The following is a 20743-nucleotide window of genomic DNA, read 5'->3' as shown; positions in this document are numbered from 1 at the left end:
ATACTTGCCTTTGAAAGGTTAGAATCGTGTATATCATCATAAGTAATACTTTGTAATTATCTCTCAGGATTTGAGTAATCCGCCATTATCACCGTGTTGACCGCGCTTGTCGTTAGCGGTTCACGGGTAGTTGAGCGGTTTTCAAAAGAGCGTTTTGGAATAAAGCGGTTCCCGAAGCAGCGGTTGTCAAAACCGCTTGGAAGCAAAACAGCGGGTGCTGTTTCCGCGTTTCTCAATACAGCGCTATTTCCCAAAACAGCGGTTGCTGTTTCCGCGTTTCTCAGCGGTTGCGTTTTGGAAAAGGGATATGTTTAAAAAATATACTATTTTGGGGTCTGAACGATAGTCGTTATGGACGAACAAACATCAAATAGTTCTCCCATAACTTCCAGTTATCTCGTCTCATAACCTAACCTAACCTAACCTAACCCTACAGGGCCGGTAGGCCCTTGTAGATATGACATGACACCCTTCCGTAATGTTAAAGAAAAAGTCACACCTTTTAGGGTTAGCGTCCCATAGAAAAAGCATTAAAAAATTTTCGGTTTTTTAAGGCAATTGTGACAGGCCATATGGAAAAACTATAGCGAAGTTAGTTTTCGGAATACTTCTAAATTAACAAGCATTTCTTAAATGAGAAACTTACCTGCTTCGATTTTTAATACTATTGGGTTTTAAACAATTAAACCTGACATTATAAACATGCAACTTCTGTTGATAATTCTGGATTATGTATAATGATAAAATAACGTGGATAATGGATAGATAATGCCGAGCTCTAATACTTGTACCTTCAACAATACGTAACAACGCTCAAGATATAAACGCTGTAATCAAAATGCGCTAAAACGAGAAATGGCTATAATGGCAAACGCGTTTATGAAAAAGCCGTTTTGGACAACGCTGTTTTGATAACACGCCCAATCGATAGCATACCGTCGTTAGCCACTCTCATTCCGAACATTAAACTGCGTCTGGAGTGTTAAACAAAATGGCCTAATTGGGAGAAATATTTAGGCTTGACTCGATATAGAAGTACAACGTTAGAAGAAGTGGAATTTTAATAAAGGAAAGAAATTTTCTATGGTAATATTTGCCCCTTCTAAGGTTGGAAACGAGCAAGTGTTTGGGAGTGTTTCTTATTTGAATGTAATGGTAGAACGTGGGAATTACTGGCACATGGCGGTAATACATATGCGCGTAAGCGTTATGTATTCATTTGGCAAAAATAATTGGGGTCATGTTTTAAGTATTGCATTTTAGACTTTGGTACATTTTAATCTCCAAGAACTTGAATAATTTAATTACATTTAAGATTTGAAAATGCAAATTTAGTTAACAAGTACTTGAAGTTTAGTTTGTGTCATTTTCCTAGTTGCAAGCGGTAATTGTAACCGTAATTTTGCTGATCGAGTCAAACTGTTCTGTTACGTTTTTTGATGATATCTTTGACAATTTTAAGTTCGCAATAGAGTGTAAATGTTTGACATTATAATAAGTGCTTTACTACACCCTATAAGTTAGGGTGGATTATAATAATAATCTAGCTTTATTTCGTGTCCATAACACCCAGTGGGCTATATTTCAATGGGTCACGATTTCAATGCATAGGGAGGTGGTGGCTAGCCCCTATGCCACAGCTAACCGACAGCGCCCTATACTAACTATTACAATTAATCTCGGCAAGTTTTGATGGAAAGGAGAAACCGGGTTAGACCGCGGAGGAAAACTCCTTTAACAAGTGGGGAGAGAACTTGCAAACTCTACGCAGAAGGGTTTGTTCCCAGGTTTTTCACCCGGTGCCACAGTCCGGGATCGAACCCGGGACCCTCTTGCTGCGAGGCGAAAGTGCTAACCACTTAACCACCCCACCTTGTTAAGTATGTAACACGTGTATTACAATTTGATGCTCAAAATGTTTGTTTTGTGTTTTCGAAAAATTCGATATCGTGTGGTGGAATGCTAGATTTTGAGGCTTAAAGCAAAGAGGTTGAAGATTATTTCGGAGATGACGGCGGCTACTGTTCCTGACAACATCAAGAAGAGAAAGTAGAACGGAACACCAACGCTGCTCAGGTCCAAATCAGTCGTGCTTTTCAGCGGTCTCTTCCACCTCACTTGTTCAATGAAGTGAAGCTTCTCAAAATCCAGATAATTCAATGCTTGCGTTTCGAACATCGGTACCACACTGTATTTAAAGTAATCGTCAAGTTTTTAGTCGGTTTACGGTAATAAATTAGTACCGACCTCAATTGGAGGCTCTCGTGTACTTGCGGACTGCTTCTTAGCCATGATGTTTGGAAAACGAAGTGTAAATACTCGAAGCTAATTTCGTGCTCCGAAATGTAAAATCCTTTATGGTCCGAAAAGAACTTTTTACTCTCGGGATCTAATTTGAGGAATTCTCCCGCCAGCCAATTCAGATACGTGTCCTCTACGATGACAGCTTTCTCCCCAAAAAGAACAGGCAGGTATCCATCACGAGTCAGATAATCAAAAACACCAGTGAGCATATTCTCCTGATCTAGTGCGTTAAACCATTTGTTAACATCTGGGTCCTGGGCTGCCTGTAGATACGAAACCAGTGACGTCAGAAAAACAGAGGAACTTAACACTTAAACAACGCCTATTCACCAAATATTTCAGACTGTCGAAAGCTCCGCCATTTTTCACAACTAGAGGTGGAATTCCGGATTTGATCAAGTCCGAGAGGGTGTCGATGCGATTGTAGCTTTCCGTCGTGAACTCCGTCCTCAAATAACAACCCAAGAAGAACAGAATGAAAGTCACTCCGATCAGCCACGACGCAGCCAGCAGACGACAAGTAATGTGGGGCAAAACGGTGGGAATCGCTGTAGGGAACATAATTATATCCGATTATCTAAAGCTTTAGCCATCTCTCGTTGTGAAAACACAATTTAGGTGATTGGATCCCCCCCCCATAAAAAACTGTCTCTCGCTACGTCATAATGGGAAATAATCTTTTCAAATGTAAGCGAGTACTCAATTGCTTACGTTCGGCGCAGAAGAGCGAAGCGTTGTCCCAGACATTTCCCAGGGTTTTTTGGGCCATTTTCTTGACAAATTTCCTGGTGTGCAACGATTTGTATTTGTTGGTTACGATGGAGTGAACGACGAGCAAAAGCGCAAGAATGACCACAGTGGACACAATTGAAATCAGCACCTAATTGAACCGAGAAGGGGAATTAATGAATTGGTAATGAGCTAGTGGATTACAATTGAGCAAAAGTTACTGGAGTTTCCATATTTAAGAAGGACAAGGAAGTGGACAAGACTCTCTTCGGGGCGCCGGACACGATAATCGTCCTGGCCGATTCGTACACTGGAGACGGAGTGAAATACTCGTGTCTGCCATAGAATAATGCTCGTGGCACGGGAAACAGAATAAAAGTAGCATTCTAAAACAAAGTTAAGGATTATCAGAAATGTTTTTATAAATAGACTTAAATTTTGCTCTCATTTCTCTTTCACTTACGCTGAAAGCATCAACCTCAGTAATAACTTTAGAAAGGTCTTCGAAGTTCACTTTATTCCCTTCGTAAATTACCCTAAACACCACCGACAAAATCATATAACGTACCATAATATTTTTAAATGCATTGGTTTGATGTGAAAAGTTTCACCCAATTTTTCGAATATAATTTCCAGGAAACGAAAAATACTTTATGTTAAGGGATCTTTTCAAATAATCCGCTATGGCATTGTATTGTAGCACTCTGCTCTCCATAACCCACGACTCCTGACAAGAAATGTTTAAAAGTTTAATTACCAAAAACCAAATAATTCTCAAATGCACGACACCAAACGTTGATAAACTCACCTCCAGTGTCGTCACGTTTACGGGAGTCTCTTGGGCGTACCTGTAATTTGGTTTAAATTACAAATCGACAAATTACATTTAAGATTTCAGAATGCAAATTGTACCTGTATTTAAAATATCGATTATTTCCCAGAAATTCCATTTCGTTCAGCGCCATTTTAGGCTCCGCTTAAACCGCAGCTTGTACAATCCGAAAGAAGAAGACGAAATGTACATTAATCCTTTAAAACGTCAAGTGTCTCAACTTTTTGCGCCATGTTAATTCAGTGGAATATTAAGAAAATTAAGTACTCTCCTTTCAGTACCATTTTGGCCTCGGGTATTTCCAGTCTCGAGCCGTATATAGCAGAGTTCTATGAACGAGCCAGTAATAACATTTTAACTACTCTTGTCGTTAACCACACTCTCCCGCTAATGTTTCAGTTGCCAGGCTAACTTCAATGAAAACGATGAATAATTTAAGTTTTGTTAAACGTCTCGTACTATCTAATACAATCTAATCAATTCTTCTGTAATAAAACCCAGATGAGAATAGTTGGAAATGGAAACTTTTACCGTGAACTGGAATCAGTTTTACGTAGTAATGTTGAACCTTTCTAAGATTGTATTCCCCTATATCCAGATTCGTAAAAAAGATAAGGACATGACGGTGTTGCGGCATTTTAACAAAGTTACTTTGACCTATTTATTTTCGGAAAACGCTTTGCAGTTTCTACCTTTGTAGGCATAGCGTGTATAACACGCAATACATTGTAGAAAACGAGTTTGGTGACAAAATAGACTTTTTTCGTGAACGGCAGGGATTTAATTGAGCGTAGCCGGTTTAAAGTTTGAGCGAGACGCTTCTCCCTTCCTTCAGCAGGTGTTAAGTAAAAGAGTCCAGGGGTCTCAATAGGCTCTTTTCGTGAATGGTCGGGAGTGAATTGAGAGTGGCAAGCTAGTTTAACGGGGTGGAGTGTCAGTAAAAGGACATACTTGAAGTCTAAGAAACTTTCGTGAACCCTAACTGCCCAATTTCGAGTATTTTCCCTTCTTGAATTAATAGCAGTGAACATGGATTCACTACTCAGGAGTCCATCAAAGTAACTGTGGCAAGAAAATGAAGAAATGAAACCAATTTGAACATGACGGAAGGCTCGAGCCTTGTCTCATTTTTCGAGAATAATTCACGGCTTCTGATACCCCTTTTTCGAGGGCGTTAAAACATTAAACTTTGCATTACCAAAGTAGGAAATCCATGGGCACTTTTATACTTTCATTATTACTTATGGTTTCTTTTTTACCTTAATTAGACAAGTAATTAATTAGAAATTAGTAACTCTAATTAATTAGTTTGATAAATAAATGCCTAATTTCTAATTGAATTTAATTAGTTTCTATGTCTAATTCCTAATTGACTAATTAATTAGTTCATAAATATTCATCTAATTGCAAATTCTAATTCAATTAGTTGTCAACTAATTATATATTAGCTTATAATATTTAGTTGAAGTCTTATTAAATGACTCGAAAATTTTCGAAACTTGAGCTTTAAAACGTTGAATATAATATAACGACTAACGAACGATATCGCAAATTCGCTTCTCAAGCTTCCCTATGGAACGCCGTTTCGGCCAAAAATTTTGTCAGAGGTAGCTTGCAATCGTGACGCTCTCTTCTACCCGAGACAAGCGAGGGAGGTTTGTCTTGAGGTAGAGCGTTGACTTCGGGAGAGAAAGGAGCATAATTTCTGGCAGGAAAGTCTATACTTGGCATGAAGGTCTGTACGTGGCGGGAAGGTCTGTACGTGGCGGGAAGGTCTGTACGTGGCGGGAAGGTCTATACGTGGCGGGAAGGTCTATACGTGGCGGGAAGGTCTATACGTGGCGGGAAGGTCTATACGTGGCGGGAAGTTGTATACGTGGCGGGAAGGTCTATATGTGGCGGGAAGTTGTATACGTGGCGGGAAGTTGCATACGTGGCGGGAAGTTGTATACGTGGCGGCAAGGTCTATACGTGGCGGCAAGGTCTATACGTGGCGGGAAGTTGTATACGTGGCGGGAAGTTGTATACGTGGCGGGAAGTTGTATACGTGGCGGGAAGGTCTATACGTGGCGGGAAGGTCTATACGTGGCGGCAAGGTCTATACGTGGCGGCAAGGTCAATACGTGGCGGGAAGGTCTGTACGTGGCGGGAAGGTCTGTACGTGGCGGGAAGGTCTGTACGTGGCGGGAAGTTGTATACGTGGCGGGAAGGTCTGTACGTGGCGGGAAGGTTTATAATTGGCGGGAATATACAGACTAAATAGGAAGAGGGCCTGAAAAAACCGAGTGTAGTCATTCCTGGCATTGTTCTCGAAATAGCTCTCTGTAAGTCTCAAGAACTACGAAGTATTCGTAGAGTTATGGAACGCCGTTTCGGTCAAAAATGTCTCGAGAGGTAGGTAGTTTCTTCGAGACTGGAAAGTCTCTACGAGAAGGGTAAGTCTCTACGAGAAGGGTAGGGGTAGGGGGATGTGTGACGGTAATGTGTATGCGAAGCGGTAAAGTGTATACGAAGCGGTAAAGTGTATGCGAAGCGGTAAAGTGTACATGAAACTATAAAGTGTATACGAAACTGTAAAGTGTATACGAAACTGTAAAGTGTACATGAAACTATAAAGTGTATACGAAACTGTAAAGTGTACATGAAACTATAAAGTGTATACGAAACTGTAAAGTGTATTCGAAACTGTAAAGTGTATACGAAACTGTAAAGTGTATACGAAACTGTAAAGTGTACATGAAACTATAAAGTGTATACGAAACTGTAAAGTGTACATGAAACTATAAAGTGTATACGAAGCGGTAAAGTGTATACGAGGCGGTAAAGTGTACATGAAACTATAAAGTGTATACGAAACTGTAAAGTGTACATGAAACTATAAAGTGTATGCGAAGCGGTAAAGTATAGACGAAGCGGTAAAGTATAGACGAAGCGGTAAAGTATTGACGAAGCGGTAAAGTATAGACGAAGCGGTAAAGTGTATGCGAAACGGTAAAGTGTATGCGAAACGGTAAAGTGTATGCGAAACGGTAAAGTGTCTGCGAAACGGTAAAGTGTATGCGAAGTATTAAAGTGTATGCGAAGCGGTACAGTATAGACGAAGCGATAATATGTAAACGAAGGGGAAAATACATACGAAACTGTAATTCCTCCATGAGAAGGCAGAGGTCGAGGGTGACTACGTTTAAGGGTGGGTACTCTATAAAATCAGTCCAATTCCATAAAAATGTGTTTATGAAATAGACTACATGTACAAGTTTAGATTTTTCACAGACATCATCTAAAGTTAATTAAATGTGTAAAGAACATACGAGAGAAGTATTTTTCAATATATAAATTTATTTTATAAATATCTAAAATAAATTGTTTGCCTTTTTCCTATAACTGATGAATTTAAAATTTTATTGACTTAATCTAGATAATATAATTCTATAAAGGTTTATTCCGTGATTTCCATCATCATATAGAGGATCTAGTTCAGCAATTAATGCATCACGAATATGCGGCGGAGGTATGAAACGGTTTCCAGGCACAACTATATGGTTTTCTGTTTGTATAGGGTGTTGCGTTGTGTTGCTGTCACCTCCATACATAGTCGGATTATCCATATAGGTCCTATTTTCTTCCTCCCTCTGAATATCATTTAGTCGATTTAAGGACCAGAGCTGTAAAGGTGAAGATCTTTGCTCTGTTCTAAGTGAATGGTCATTCCATTCATTTCTAAACAATTCGCATGATCTTCTTATTCTTGGTAAGAATACAAAATGAAGGCAGTAAATATGAACTTCATTCGTTTGACAAAGTATACCAATATTTTGCATAAAAAGAAATAGTGATCTGTAGTATGACGAGACTACTCGATTAAGTTCAGCCAAAAGTCTTTCGATTCGCGTATTATGCACACTTGATCCCGTGATAAAACTCCCCCTGTTTAAACCTCGTCGAATTATCATGTTTCGCGCAACCTGAATATTTTCTACACCCATGTCGCCACGGACACGAGAAGGCAAACCGTATTGTCTTGTTCCCCGTAAAAATAATTCTAAAACGGTGTTTGCCCTGTTATTTGTTGTGCACTCTACATATATTATGAATCTACTATAACCGTCAATAAGTCCATGAAACACAAATCGCCAATTTATAAGTTTGTGGTTACTGTCCATGTGCCTATAAAAACAAGAAAACAACAAAATGAATGCTGGTTTGGGGTTCATGGAAAATAATAAATTTGGCATATATTTTTTAAATATTTTAAATAATTTTCCGAGGAGTTCATGATTAGTCTGAATTTTTGGCCAACGTAAAAGTGATCATTTTGTTTTAAGAAGACATAGCAGTGTTTAAGTATAGGCTCCAGTGTTGGGCACATTTATTTCGATATATCTTTTTACCTATCAAAATATTTTTGTTTTCGCCCCTATCAATTTTTTACCTATCAAAATATTTTGGATTTCGCCCCTATCAATTTTTTACCTATCAAAATATTTTGGATTTCGCACCTATCAATTTTTTACCTATCAAAATATTTTGGATTTTGCACCTATCAATTTTTTACCTATCAAGGATAGGTTTTTACAAGTTCCCGTGATGAAATAGATAACAGAAATAAGGAGAAGGAGCTTAGTGACTAACTTACTACCGCGAAATTTCCGATTAATTTTATGTGTAATTTCTTTTGACTGATCACTAGAATAAATAAACCGATTCGCGGAAACAATCCAATGAATCTGCAGGCTAGCTTCGGAGGGAGAAATACCGCGAAAAGGGACAGCTTCAAAATAACTGAGGAGTTACAGCCTTTCATTTCTTCGGCATATTGTCCATCGCTTGAAACTTTCGTTCACACCGGGAGGGTGGGAACCGTCGGACCGTGGGAGGGGTGGCGAGAGTTAGCAGATTCCGGGTTAGAGCCCTGAGACCTAACCGAGGCTCTTTTTTTTCAGGCGCATGCGCGATTTTTTTCTCCGGACCGTCGGCCGCTAAAATTTACTCTCGCGTGAGTCGCGACGGCGCGAGTCGTTAGGCTTAGAAATTTGAAACTTGGTTTTCTCTTTCTCTAACGTCAGTGATGACGTACTTGCGCACCGCTGATGCGTAGTAGCTACTAGTCGGCCTCGGGTAGATCTCTCTCCAGACCTACCGGGAAGAGGGAAGGAAGGAATTCACTAAAATTTTATTAAATATATTAGAAATATCATTTTTGCTTTCAAATATTTTTAATAGGTAGCGATACCTATCAAATTTAAATCAAATAAAATTTTCTTAAAAACTAATGAATCAGGAAAAGTATCAAAAAAATTCCGTAGGAATCGGAACTTTCAAACTCAATTTTTCATGCCTATCATTTATAGGCTGATCTATCACTATCAAAATCGGTCAAATGATAGGTAGATTTTTTTCCAACTATCAAATAAAGTATCAGATTCAAAAAAGATATGATAGTGCCCATCACTGAGTATAGCTAACAGATGCAACATAAATGAGATTTTTTTGGCCCATGCTGCCATTCAATATGCCGTTTTATCCATGCATGGACAAACAAACTGCACTACAATAGAGGGGCTAATCACTTCTCAATCATCTGTAGACAATTAACAGGCTTTTGGCAGTTTACGTAGTTGTGTAATCAGTTACAAATTGCTTTATAACCCATATAGGGCCCTAGAGCAAAAATGAAGGGATGTGAATATAGCATAATCATCACGACATCATCATGACTTCATTATTGCTTTTACTTTGGGCTTTTGGCGATTTGTCTTTAATCCAGTGTAGGGTATATTGTCAAAGCGAGGCTTGTACATTTGTAGAAGTTGGAACCCGAGCTAGGATAAAGTTTGTAATTTAAATCACTCACCATAAAGCGTTGGCACCTCTTACATTATATCTTCTTCTAATTATAGGCTCTCGCCTTCGTAACGCTCTTCCTACAGGATCTAATTCATTTAATCTCTCCCTTATTCTCCATCGCGGAACATTAAAATTTATTCCCATGCTTCTAAGGCCACCGATAACATACGTTTCACCCACGTTGTGTGTATCACTTAAAATGCGCAATATGTTTTTATCTAGTTCTTCGTTAGATATTTCTTCTCTTTGAGGGATATCCATGATTTGCCGGCGTCGAAACAATGTCCTTACACTAATTCCCAAAACTTCAGCCGTTCTTTGCCATGAGAGATGCAGCTGCGTTCTACACCACATTATCTGATTTCTTGTTATTAGGTAGGATGGTCGCCCAATATTCCCCGATAGAATTACTGGACAAGTATAAGGGTTAGATATAGTGTCCGTTTGAGAGTTTAAAGTAACTCTAAACTCATCCAAAATTTCCATTAATCCGTTGTATAGAGTACTGAGAGCTTCAACTAATCTAATCGTTTCTTCATTCTCTTGTACGTTTAGTACACAGCTTATGAGTCCTCTTATAATGGAAGAGTGTGCTTCAAGGCGCCTCTGATATATTTCTATCACGTTTATATCTTCACTATATCGGCACCTTAATAATGATTCGTACCAAACTTCAAACTCCCTCAAGTAATCGTCTAAATCGTTACAATGACAAAAATTAATACTGCAAAGTATAATCAAAATACTGAAAACTAATCTTAGATCCATATTTTTATACTAAAACAATCGTAAAGAACGAAATATACAAGTGTTAAATATCAAACAGACAAGGTAAAAATTCTGAAATACAACAAGCTCCTTTCATTGGCTTTTAAATTGTGGGGAAAAAGCTTCATGTCTGATTTTTTGCAGTTTTAGGCCGGATCAATGTACGAAATTTTGAGAAAGTGACAGAATGTAAAAGAGCATCACCTTATCATTAAAGGGCAAGTCTCATTTAAAATCGTTTTTGAAATAAAATTTAGCGAGGTAGGGGGTATTTTTCTCATTAAAATGAGCCAACTTTTGTTAAAATCAGTTAACATATCACCAAGATACAAGTTTTTAAATTGTTTTTTAAGCCCGGTTCATGAAATCATTTTATTTTTACATCTCGAGCTTCTACGTCATAATTACAAAAGAGCTTGACTGTCGCGAGTCGTGCTTGAATTTTAAACTTATGATCTAGGCCTAGCAGCAACATTACGCATAAAGTCTGTTGAAAATTTATCGTTTTCTTGTGAATTAAAATTAGGTTAAAATTTAAAATCTAAAGGTTGTTTAAAAAACCAAAATTACGAGACGATTGTAGTTAAAAACATCTAGAGAAACTAAAAAAAGCTGCCAAACGATATTTTTATCAAGTAAATACATCTATAAATTACTATTTCAGGAATAGGCTGTAGACGATAAAAAACTTGACAGTCGTGGTTTATTTAATTTTAACTAAGAGAATTTTTATTTCTTCCAAAGCGATCTGAGCTCTGCCACTCTGCGCTACGGACCAACCCGAAACAAGTTCGCTAACAAAACCCTGTATACTTTTCCGCTCCTAAGTCACAGAAAGACTGAAACTAACATCAACTTCCTGTAGAGGACAAAATTTACGGCATTTAGTATCTATCATTGTAGAAGGTAAAATTTCGAAATTATTGGTAATTTAATCTTGTATTTATACGTACTAAGTACTATGCATCTTTAATGGCGTGAGTAAAATTTTACGATTTAAATGAGACTGGCCCTTTAGGGGCTCACCGACGCTGTTGGGGGGAGACCGTCCTTAGTTCAGGGGGAAAACACCCAGCTCTTTGGCTATAAGGAATTCCCAGAAACCTCCAAGGTTTTTCAACGCAGGATGTCACACGTGTTTCCTTATCGAAAGGCTTTATTTTTCTGTCTATTCAGAAAAGTAAATAAGGTGTCCGGGGGGGGGTGTTCTTTTCTTCAGTCTTGACCCTACTCTTTTGTATTTGTTAGTTTTATTTTCAACGTTTTACTAGAGAGAGTAAGCAGCCCCTTTCACGCGTACTTGTAGCCACTTCCCATGGAGTATTGAAGATAATGTTTAATCTCTCTAATATGTGCATTTTGTACGAAAGATGGTGCGACTACTTTTCGGAAGCTATATGATTTTTCCGCGCTTCATAGCTCTGAAAATCTCATTCTGAATCTCTACTCCACAATCGTGGGTCGTTTGACGGTAGCGTGGAATTCTTTCAAGCGGCTGCGGAACGTATTTCAATAATTTTGGCAGGTTTTAAACCTATAATATTCATCATGAACGATAGAAATGTTAGTCGTCAGTCTCCTGATTCTATTCGGAACGCTATCAATTTTCTAAGAAGCCCCGAGTTTATAAACATTCTGTCAACTGCTGCATCACCTGGTAGCCATGTTAGTCAAAGCCACACAAGAATTCAGCCAGAAGAAATCCCCTCTTTACCTAATCAAGAAGTAAACAGGGCTAACAGACCTTCGATCAATTCCGAGCTTGGTTCTGTGGGTGCCGAAGTGAGAAGTTTGTTTCGATCGACGAGAGCTGCTGTCTCTGCAAACTGGAGTCAATCTCTCGAGAGACCTTTCAACTTTGTAGGATCGGAACGTAAAAGATCGAGAAGTTCAAGTTCTAGGTTAGTTTTACCTGATTTTAATCGAATATTTTAAAATCACCTGGATTTTTATAGGTTATGATAGCGTTTTTTTATTTGTTTTGTTTGGTTTTCAGACCAAATTCTTCCAAAATACCGAAAGAACAATTTCCCGTTTTTGTGAAAAACATCGTCCTACTTCCGGATAAATCTATAATCGGAGTTCCAAGACGGGGCATAAAAACCAGCCTGGAAACCCAAGGATTTGTCCTTTATAACCAGAATTTTAGAAAAGAATGGAGTGCGTCAAAAATTAAGCAAGAAATAATGGAGAAATTCGCTAACAAGCTCTCACCGAATGAGGAGTAAGTTTTGTATAAAACATACGTGGAATTTGAAAAATTGTCAGAGTTATTCGAGGGAATCTTGGTACAAATTTATTAGGCTTAATAATAACAGTGAGACTGAATGAGTATGACACTTCCTACTTCCCTTGCTAAATTTATTACGAAAGGTTTGTTGCCATGTAGTTTAGCCTGACATTCCGGGCAACTCAAAAACCAATATTACTCCTTCATTTTAGGTTTCATCTAAAAATTATTTCTTCAAAATCATTTTTATTTTCAGAATCGTGTTTTTAAAATCTTCAGGATCGTCCTTAGTTATCCCACATTTGTCACCTGGAGTTGAATTAAGTGGTGATGTTATTCATCGAATTTGGGGTAAAGGCATTTTGTATGTTCGCAGAAAAAAAGATTTGGATGAATCAGACAGCGAGAATGTATCACAAGATGAATCAGCTTTAACGGAAGATGAACTTCCAATAGGTAATATTAGACGTCTATTACTATTTATACAAGACGACCCAAGGTTAGCCACATCGTACCGTACTTAACAGGCGTACAGAAAAATTGAGTGGTTAGCCCCTCGATGCACTATCTCTGTTTTAAAATGATTACTTCAATTGTTTTACTTCTGTTATAATTATAGTATAGTTTCACGAATGAAAACGTGAGTGAATACCCCCACGATGCGCATCCTTTAACAGTGGTGAAACGAAATGCCCGTAAATACCCATTAAAAGAAGTACATAAAATCAGAGTAAAAAGCCCCTCGATACGCTTACAAAAAATTATAACCCTTAAGCCTTACTTCAATAAATTTACTTACGTTATAATTGTAATATCCGGGGCCACAAGCTAGTACTTTCATTTAAAATACCCCATTGATGAGTTTTCAACATAGAATTATGCCGATGCACACTTATCGCATCTTATAAATTTAATAGTTTTAGTGATTATCCCCTCGTTGAGTTTACAACATAGACTTATGCCGACACATACATATCGCATCTTATAAATTTATAACATGCGTTTGAAAGAGAAAAGATTCGGTTAAACATCCAACTTGAGTTCTATCTCTTAGTAAATCTTGCCCTTTTTATTGTATAGAAAATTTGTTCGGATTCTTAGAATACTCATGGTGTGAGAAATTTTAAAGAGGGAATGGAATTTCTCTTAAGGCAATATGACAAATTTGTGTGTTCATAAAATACGTACAGAATACTGTTTGTTCATTAATATTTTCACCATGCATGCGTATTGTTCTGTTATAGACAAATCATAAGCCTTTTCCTAGTGCTTAAAATTATGAACTGTTTCGTCTTTTATGACATCTGATTGCGATATCTTTCCCGCAAAATCGTCAACAGTTCATTGAACGTCGTATTTACTTTCAGTTATTAAATCTGATCCGATAAGGTGATAATTTTCATCCGACCTTGTGCTATCTGAACCATTTCTAATCTTATATCTGTTCAGATATCTTTATAATTTTACAGATATCCGTGTTTAAATTTGTACGCTGTTTATATATACAACCATTCCAGTACACATGAAAACCTTCAATTATTTAGTCAAGACAGAGATACAGAGATTCATGTAATTTTAGAAGCTGGGTACGCGCTTCAAAGTCCACGACACCCTTCCTCGAGACGGAGGGGGGTTATGAAAGAAGATACTGGTCATTGCGACAGAGATAAAAAGCAACAATGCAGCAACATCATCAAAACGTAGTTTAAGTGAGCCAATTAGATAATTTAAAATTTTGGTTACGAGTTGAAGGGATTGGATATACTGGGCAATGAGTCGGACTGAAGTTTAGACTAACCGTTCTCCATTCCTGCTAATAAAATAACATGGAACCCTTTTCTAGACTAGTCACTGTGTTTTGAAAAATCATAGGCACCCTCTCGCACGATAAGTTCTTTCTATCTTTATTAAATAGGTGGAACAAATTACAATCGCAACCAGTGTTGTGATTTTGAATAAATTGGTGCCACAAAAGTAATTGCCTGCTTCTATGAACAACTTTGCCTCGTATTTAGTGATGTGAAATTAATGTATATTTTAAAAACGGTAACTTACTGATTCAAATTTTGGGAAAACCTAAATTATAGTTCAGTCACTAAATTTGGTAGCCCAAAGTCGAGATGTTACTTAAAACTTTAAGCAACTAGTTATGCAGCCAAAGAGACTAACTCTAAGCTCATCCACGTTGATTGACCACATATACACAAACAACCTTCAACGCAACCTTGAAACCATAGTGGTACAATGCAGTGTATTGGATCACGACATAACCTGGGTCGTTAGGAAACAGACCTGACCAAAACATCCTAAAGTTCTAAAAGATGTACGAAACTTGAAAGCAATGGTTACAGAAAAGTTCACGGCTGAATTACAAGCTCTCCTTGATTTGACAACGGGGAAATTTTGCACCCCTGAAGATGGTGTCCATTATCTACAGACTACAATAGTGACCACACTTAATAAATATGCTCCGCTAAGGACTAAATTTGTCCCAGTAAAGAACGCTTCTTGGATGACTCCCCAAATCAAATCTGAAATGCACCTCCGCGATACTTAGAAGACTAAAAGTCGTAATCCCAACTGTCACGATCGCATACACTGCCCTATATCGGGGGCAGCGGAACGTTGTAAACCAAATGATCAGAGATCGTAAAACTAATTACCTTAAGACCAGATTTAAAGAACCTGATAGGGCCTCCACCATGTGGGAAACCCTAAAACCATTATTAAAACTAAAAGCAAGAAAGACAAACTCACGCCTAGACTATCAAAACTGTTCTCTCGAGGATCCAGATGAAATTGTCAACGCCCTGAACCATTATTACTTAAATATAATTGACAGCTTACTCGATAAGAAAGAAATACGTAGCCCGGACGCCACTGATACTAGTCCTCAAGATGGCTCAACATGTACTTTGCATACCTTTCATCTAGTGTCAGAGGCTAAGGTATTTACAGCCCTTAAACGTATCCAGCCTAATAAAACCACAGGAATAGATGACTTAGCCCCTGCACTAATAAGGCACTGGCAGCGATATTAGCAGAACGACTCACAAGAATAATTTACCTGTCTTTTTGAATGAAATATATCACGAGATTTGATAAAATTTGCGCGCGACGTGACAATCGTGACGCGAGACATGGAGCGTGCCACGAGAATTTTGTTAATAAAAAGGCAGAGCGTTACACGATTGGTCGGAGGTCCTTATTTAAATTATCCTTAAAATCTGAACCTAATTTGAATTTTAAAATCATTCAGAAGTATTTCCTGAATGTTTCACTATGCAGACTGGTCTTATAATTTGCAGAAGAATCACTTGATTTTCTACTTCACCCTCCCTTTAATGTGCTAGAAACGATACTACAACAATTAAGAATTGGGCTATTTTTTGTCTGCGCTTTCCTCGATTTTTCAAAGGCGTTCGACACCGTCCAACATAATCTCTTACTGGCTGACTTACAGCGAGCTGGACTAGGTGGAAATGTCCTAGCGTGGTTCCGCACTAATTTGCAACGGAGGAAACAAAACGTCTTCCACAGCGGCCACACATCAAGAGAACTAAGAGTTAAGAACGGAGTCCCACAAGGAATCGTGTTGGGGCTTATGTTCTTCAACGTATACACGTCTCAACTCCACGAATCTATACACCATACAACTTCTTTCGAGTATGCAGATGACACTGTAATTGTAGGAAATGGAGCAAACTTGCATCAACTCATTGAGACTGTCGAAGAGGATATCCTTCGCCTTAAAACTACATTAAAAACAAAGGGCCTTGTTATCAACTTTGATAAAACTAAGTTTATGATTTTTGCTCCAACTAAGGCCATGAGAGCTGCTGTTGAGCACATTAATGTCATGTACAATGGAAAAATAATGAGAGTGCGCCGCTTTCAGTATTTAGGGCCCTGGTTCGATGAACTATTGAAATGTTATGAGCATATAACTTATATATCGAAGAATATACATACTAGGCTCTGGTTACTAAGACCTCTTCAACCTTACCTAGTCTAGACCAAGACGCCTTGAGAACACTATTTAAGTGACTAACAATGTGAGGATGTGTGAACCATTATTTTAAGCTAGAAGAGCCGCATGAAGGAACGAGAAATCGAGGAAAGCGGGACTCCAAATTAAGAAAGGACATTGTTTTTGTCTCCGAAAAGCTAGTACACTTGGTTTGTTAAATGTTTGATAAATCTTACCATTATACAATTCCGGAAATTTGGATAATTACAGACGGTAAATTACCTACTCCCATCTCTACTAGTACCAAATCAATTGTTTTGGAAAATAACCTGAACTGTTACCCTCAATATACAATTTGTCTGGATGTTTTTTACGTATATGCTTTATGAATACATTTCAAGCGTTTAAATTCTTAATAGGTATTAATCCGAAACTGCGTCCGATGCCACAGATATCTGTTTCAAATGTCTACAATCTCGTTTTTATCTCAGATATGATGTGATCCGAATATGTATCAGAAAAAACCATCTGATCTGAAGTGAAAATGGCTCTCAACTGTTTAACTGATAGCTGAATTCAACCAAAGATATGTGATCTGTTCGGATCACAAATCAGATAACTGTGTTCGGTTTAAAGCACTACCTTTTCCCTTTAAAATCATCAATGAATGAAAAAAACCACCTTAACGCAATTTATCCCTTTTCACTCTAAGTGCACGCGTTCATTAATATGTGCATAGTACTGTACATTCGCAATGCACTGTTATAGACAAATCATAATCCCCGCCCTCTGAAAATCAAAAATCCTTTTCACTCTCCCTTTAAAAAGACGAATGATACTTTTTCCACATCTACTTCTTCAGACCAAATCATAGATGTACATCATACGATGTGTCTAAAAATGGTTGATTTTCTCGCCTTCCGTTTTTTTTTGGAATAATTTTCAAATTTATGAAAATATTACAAATTTTACGAGTCTTTTTTTCTTTTATCTCCTTTTATCTATTTTTCATCGATAATCAAAGTTACTGTATTTGCGAGATAGAGTTTTGATGGTTAGTAATTCAACAAACCTAGATGAGCTTGATAAAGCTCTGGAAAAGATTAGTGACATTTTATTAATTGCTGGAATCTACTCAACTATAATCGAGCTTTCTCAAAAGGATAATTTAGTTAATGAAGTAACGAATTTCTTGGTTTTAAAACGCCATCTTTCTAACTTGGAGAATTTTAAAAAGGGTTTGACAACTTTGGGAGTTCTCGACGAAATACGTAAATTCCCAGAATTGTTTAAACCAATTATGGTTAGGGATGTATCTATCATTTTAACTCGAAAGAAAATCAACTTTTCGGTGGCTGGAGGAAACAGATTCATTAAGGAAAGTCTCACTATTTCATTTTGGAAAGATTTTTTAATAGACGTAGAAGAGAAAAATACCCCGATAACCTTAGAAGAAATTTTAATTTTTGCAACTGGCGCTGATAATGAGCCCCCTTTAGGTTTCTTCCCACATCCAACAATTGGATTTTTACATGATAAGGTACCAGGATCGGATAACATTAGCAAATATCCTATGGCAAACACATGTGGTCTCTGTTTGAATCTCCCAGTTAGTCACACGGCCTTTAATGAATTTAAAGAGCATATGATCGAGGGTATAATTTTGGGCAACACTTGCTTTGGGAAACCTTAGACCTTGTATAATTTTGATATTTTTTGCGAACTCATGGTTTATATTGTTATGGAAATGTAATGTGCTGAATTCAAAATAAAAAATTTGTTCTTGCGTTGAGTGGCTGGTACTGTTATTTAGAACAAATAATTTTAGCAAATGCGGAAACTTAAGAAGTAAAATTTTACTCCATTTATAAATAAAAAGCCTTTAATCATCCCTTTAAATTGAAACCCCACCACCGCTCAACGTTGACACAGCCCTGACAAATCTTTCTTGGCATTTTCTTAAGAGATTCCCTTAATTAACCACTACCAAGTTCTCGGTTTAGTACCAGATTGCAATCTTTCTACGTAACCGGTAACCTAAAGCGCTTTTATGGTGGACGTAGCTAAACGCAGCGAATAAAACCGGGGAATACGGTAAATTTACTTTCTTCATTAATATAGCTTTTCCAGTGGTTTAAAAACAAAAATATAAGATAATTGAAAGAACAACAATTACAGACAGGTTTACAATATTTCTTTATTTATATGGCAGGAAACAATCACAACTACATAATTTTAAAAGTGGCGGTATAGGAAGTTTGTTCTGTCTAAAGCGACATCTCGAGGAAAAGGTGTTCAAAACATATGTTTATCTGATCTCTTAGAAGGAATAAAGAGTATAATTTCGGCATGATTGTTCTTTTAAAATTGATTTCTAAAACTCTATTTGTAACGTTAATCTTGAGCTTAATATAAAGTTTAGTCGGTTTGACGGTTTGAGTATTTTCAAAATTAAACTACCTGTTGCGACTTGCGAGTAATAAGCATCTCTTCAGAATCTATTTACAATGCCATATAATAAACGATGCGTGGTTCTTGGATGTTCAAGTTGTAGTGACAATCTAGCCCAAGACAGTTCCTACAGTTTACATTTATTCCCGAAAGGTACTGTAAACCTTAACAAAAAGTGCCCTTTTGGGCGACTGGGGTATTTGGCTAAGTTTTTTACCATGTAAAGGTAATGATGATCTAATTAAAATGTGGATTTTGGCTACAAATCGTGGTAAAGAGTGGAGACCGAACAAAGTGTCTGTTATTTGTTCAAAACATTTTAGTCAAGATGATGTTTTCGTTACTAAAGGGAAAAAAAGGATGTTACTGAAACCACATTCAATACCAATTCATGGAACAAATTTAGATAAAGACCTTCTAGAAAGCTCAAATTCTAAACTGTTACTAACAGTACATAAAGATATAAATTTACTACATGTTCAAGCTTTTGATGATAATGAAACAGCAGTCCAATCAAAACCAACTGGAGGTAGCGCTGCGTTTGTAGGTACAGTTCTGCCACCATGTAAAGAAGGAATAAGTATTGCAACAAGAAAATTTGGCACTAAATGTAAAGCTACGCAAACTGTTATTACAATGGCTACAAAAGGTACTCAGACACTAAACTTAAATAATGTTTGGTTTCAATCTAGAGACATTTTTGGAGTATTGCTGCTAGAAACGTAAAAATTCCGAGATCATTGATTACAAACAAACGTCAAACAACTCTTATTTAATTCAGCACCTAGCATTCACAAAGTAGAATCTACACTGATAATGTTGAACCAAAATCAAGATGTCAGCTACTGCCCATTAGTAAATGAAGTAGAAACTAATCTTATAAAACTGTTCATCTTGCAAATAAACATTAGGCCCAGAAGTTTTTTTCAGTGTAAATGTTTATTTTCAACAACATTTTCTGCAAGGACAGAACATTCAGTTAGATGCCTTGCATTTCAATTTAAACTTGAACATAAAAAGAAGAATAGGTTTAAAAAAATTTACAAAGTGGTAAATGCTTTTTTTTTAATATTTTAAACAGTAGACGCCAGAGACATTTGTTGTGTTATCTAATGTTTCAAGTCCAGAAAAAGGTGAAGAATGAAATTTAAATTTCTTCCAAGCTTTGCGTCAATCGCAAACAACATGCAATAGAAGTTGAAGATTATGAGGCTAGAAATGTAGAAAGCAACTAAATGCATGAGTAATTTTTACTAAACATTAAAAATAAATGACTATAGAATTGCATCAAAATATTGTTTACCTAATTTTTACAAATTTAAGAAACATCAATACTGCTTTTGAAAAGTTTGCCTCACTTATTTTTCTTTATTTAATCCTTTTTTGTGATTTCATTCTGTGTACATTATTTGAAATAAACATCAAAATTATTGAGATGATATTTTCCGCAATCGTGATAATTATTATGTGGTCCATTGCTAAAATTTGCAAATTTCTTTAAATTAAATATTATTATCATAACAGATTTAAAAAAAGCAAACTCATTATTTCTTCATTAATAGACTTCCTTGCTTTTAACGGAAAAATATAAGAACAAACTTCCGTGCTTTTA

General features: G+C 37.0%; 1 protein-coding gene and 1 long non-coding RNA gene across 5 annotated transcripts; both read left to right on the top strand.

Moving 5' to 3' along the window:
- Positions 1–11716: 11716 nt before the first annotated feature.
- On the top strand, positions 11717–15894 carry LOC149720117 (uncharacterized). 3 transcript variants are annotated; one of them, XM_089858931.1, is made up of 4 exons: positions 11717–12381; positions 12477–12704; positions 12784–12853; positions 12967–13035. In XM_089858931.1, exons 1-3 carry the CDS (start codon positions 12029–12031, stop codon positions 12809–12811), a joined length of 609 nt encoding a protein of 202 aa, XP_089715057.1. In that variant the 5' UTR covers positions 11717–12028; the 3' UTR covers positions 12812–12853; positions 12967–13035. The 3 variants fall into 3 exon arrangements, 2 of the variants coding, with proteins under 2 accessions (XP_089715057.1, XP_089714971.1); XR_016376552.1 differs by lacking the exon at positions 12784–12853 and adding an exon at positions 14180–15894 and having other exon boundaries at positions 11719–12381; positions 12967–14099; XM_089858845.1 differs by lacking the exon at positions 12784–12853 and having other exon boundaries at positions 11719–12381; positions 12967–15894.
- A 3-nt stretch (positions 15895–15897) lies between these two features.
- On the top strand, positions 15898–20445 carry LOC149720116 (uncharacterized). Of its 2 annotated transcripts, XR_016376611.1 has the most exons (4): positions 15898–17099; positions 17172–19284; positions 19358–19741; positions 19824–20445. It is a non-coding gene; the product is annotated as an uncharacterized LOC149720116 (long non-coding RNA). The 2 variants fall into 2 exon arrangements; XR_016376597.1 differs by having other exon boundaries at positions 19358–20445.
- The last annotated feature ends 298 nt before the right edge of the window (positions 20446–20743 follow it).

Source organism: Phalangium opilio, unplaced genomic scaffold (assembly GCF_054372755.1).
Source record: "Phalangium opilio isolate 3A_F unplaced genomic scaffold, DU_Popi_V2 ptg000002l_1, whole genome shotgun sequence".
Classification (NCBI taxonomy): domain Eukaryota; kingdom Metazoa; phylum Arthropoda; class Arachnida; order Opiliones; family Phalangiidae; genus Phalangium; species Phalangium opilio.
The sequence above is the reverse complement of the archived record's forward strand: the minus strand, read 5'-3'. Positions and strand labels throughout refer to the sequence as shown.

Bases quoted from the DNA above. Each gene is read 5' to 3' on its own strand.
- LOC149720117 (XM_089858845.1), top strand. From the start codon at position 12,029: ATGAACGATAGAAATGTTAGTCGTCAGTCTCCTGATTCTATTCGGAAC. The intron at 12,382-12,476 runs GTTAGTTTTACC...TTTGGTTTTCAG, and splicing joins TCGAGAAGTTCAAGTTCTAG to ACCAAATTCTTCCAAAATAC. The intron at 12,705-12,966 runs GTAAGTTTTGTA...TTTTATTTTCAG, and splicing joins AAGCTCTCACCGAATGAGGA to AATCGTGTTTTTAAAATCTT.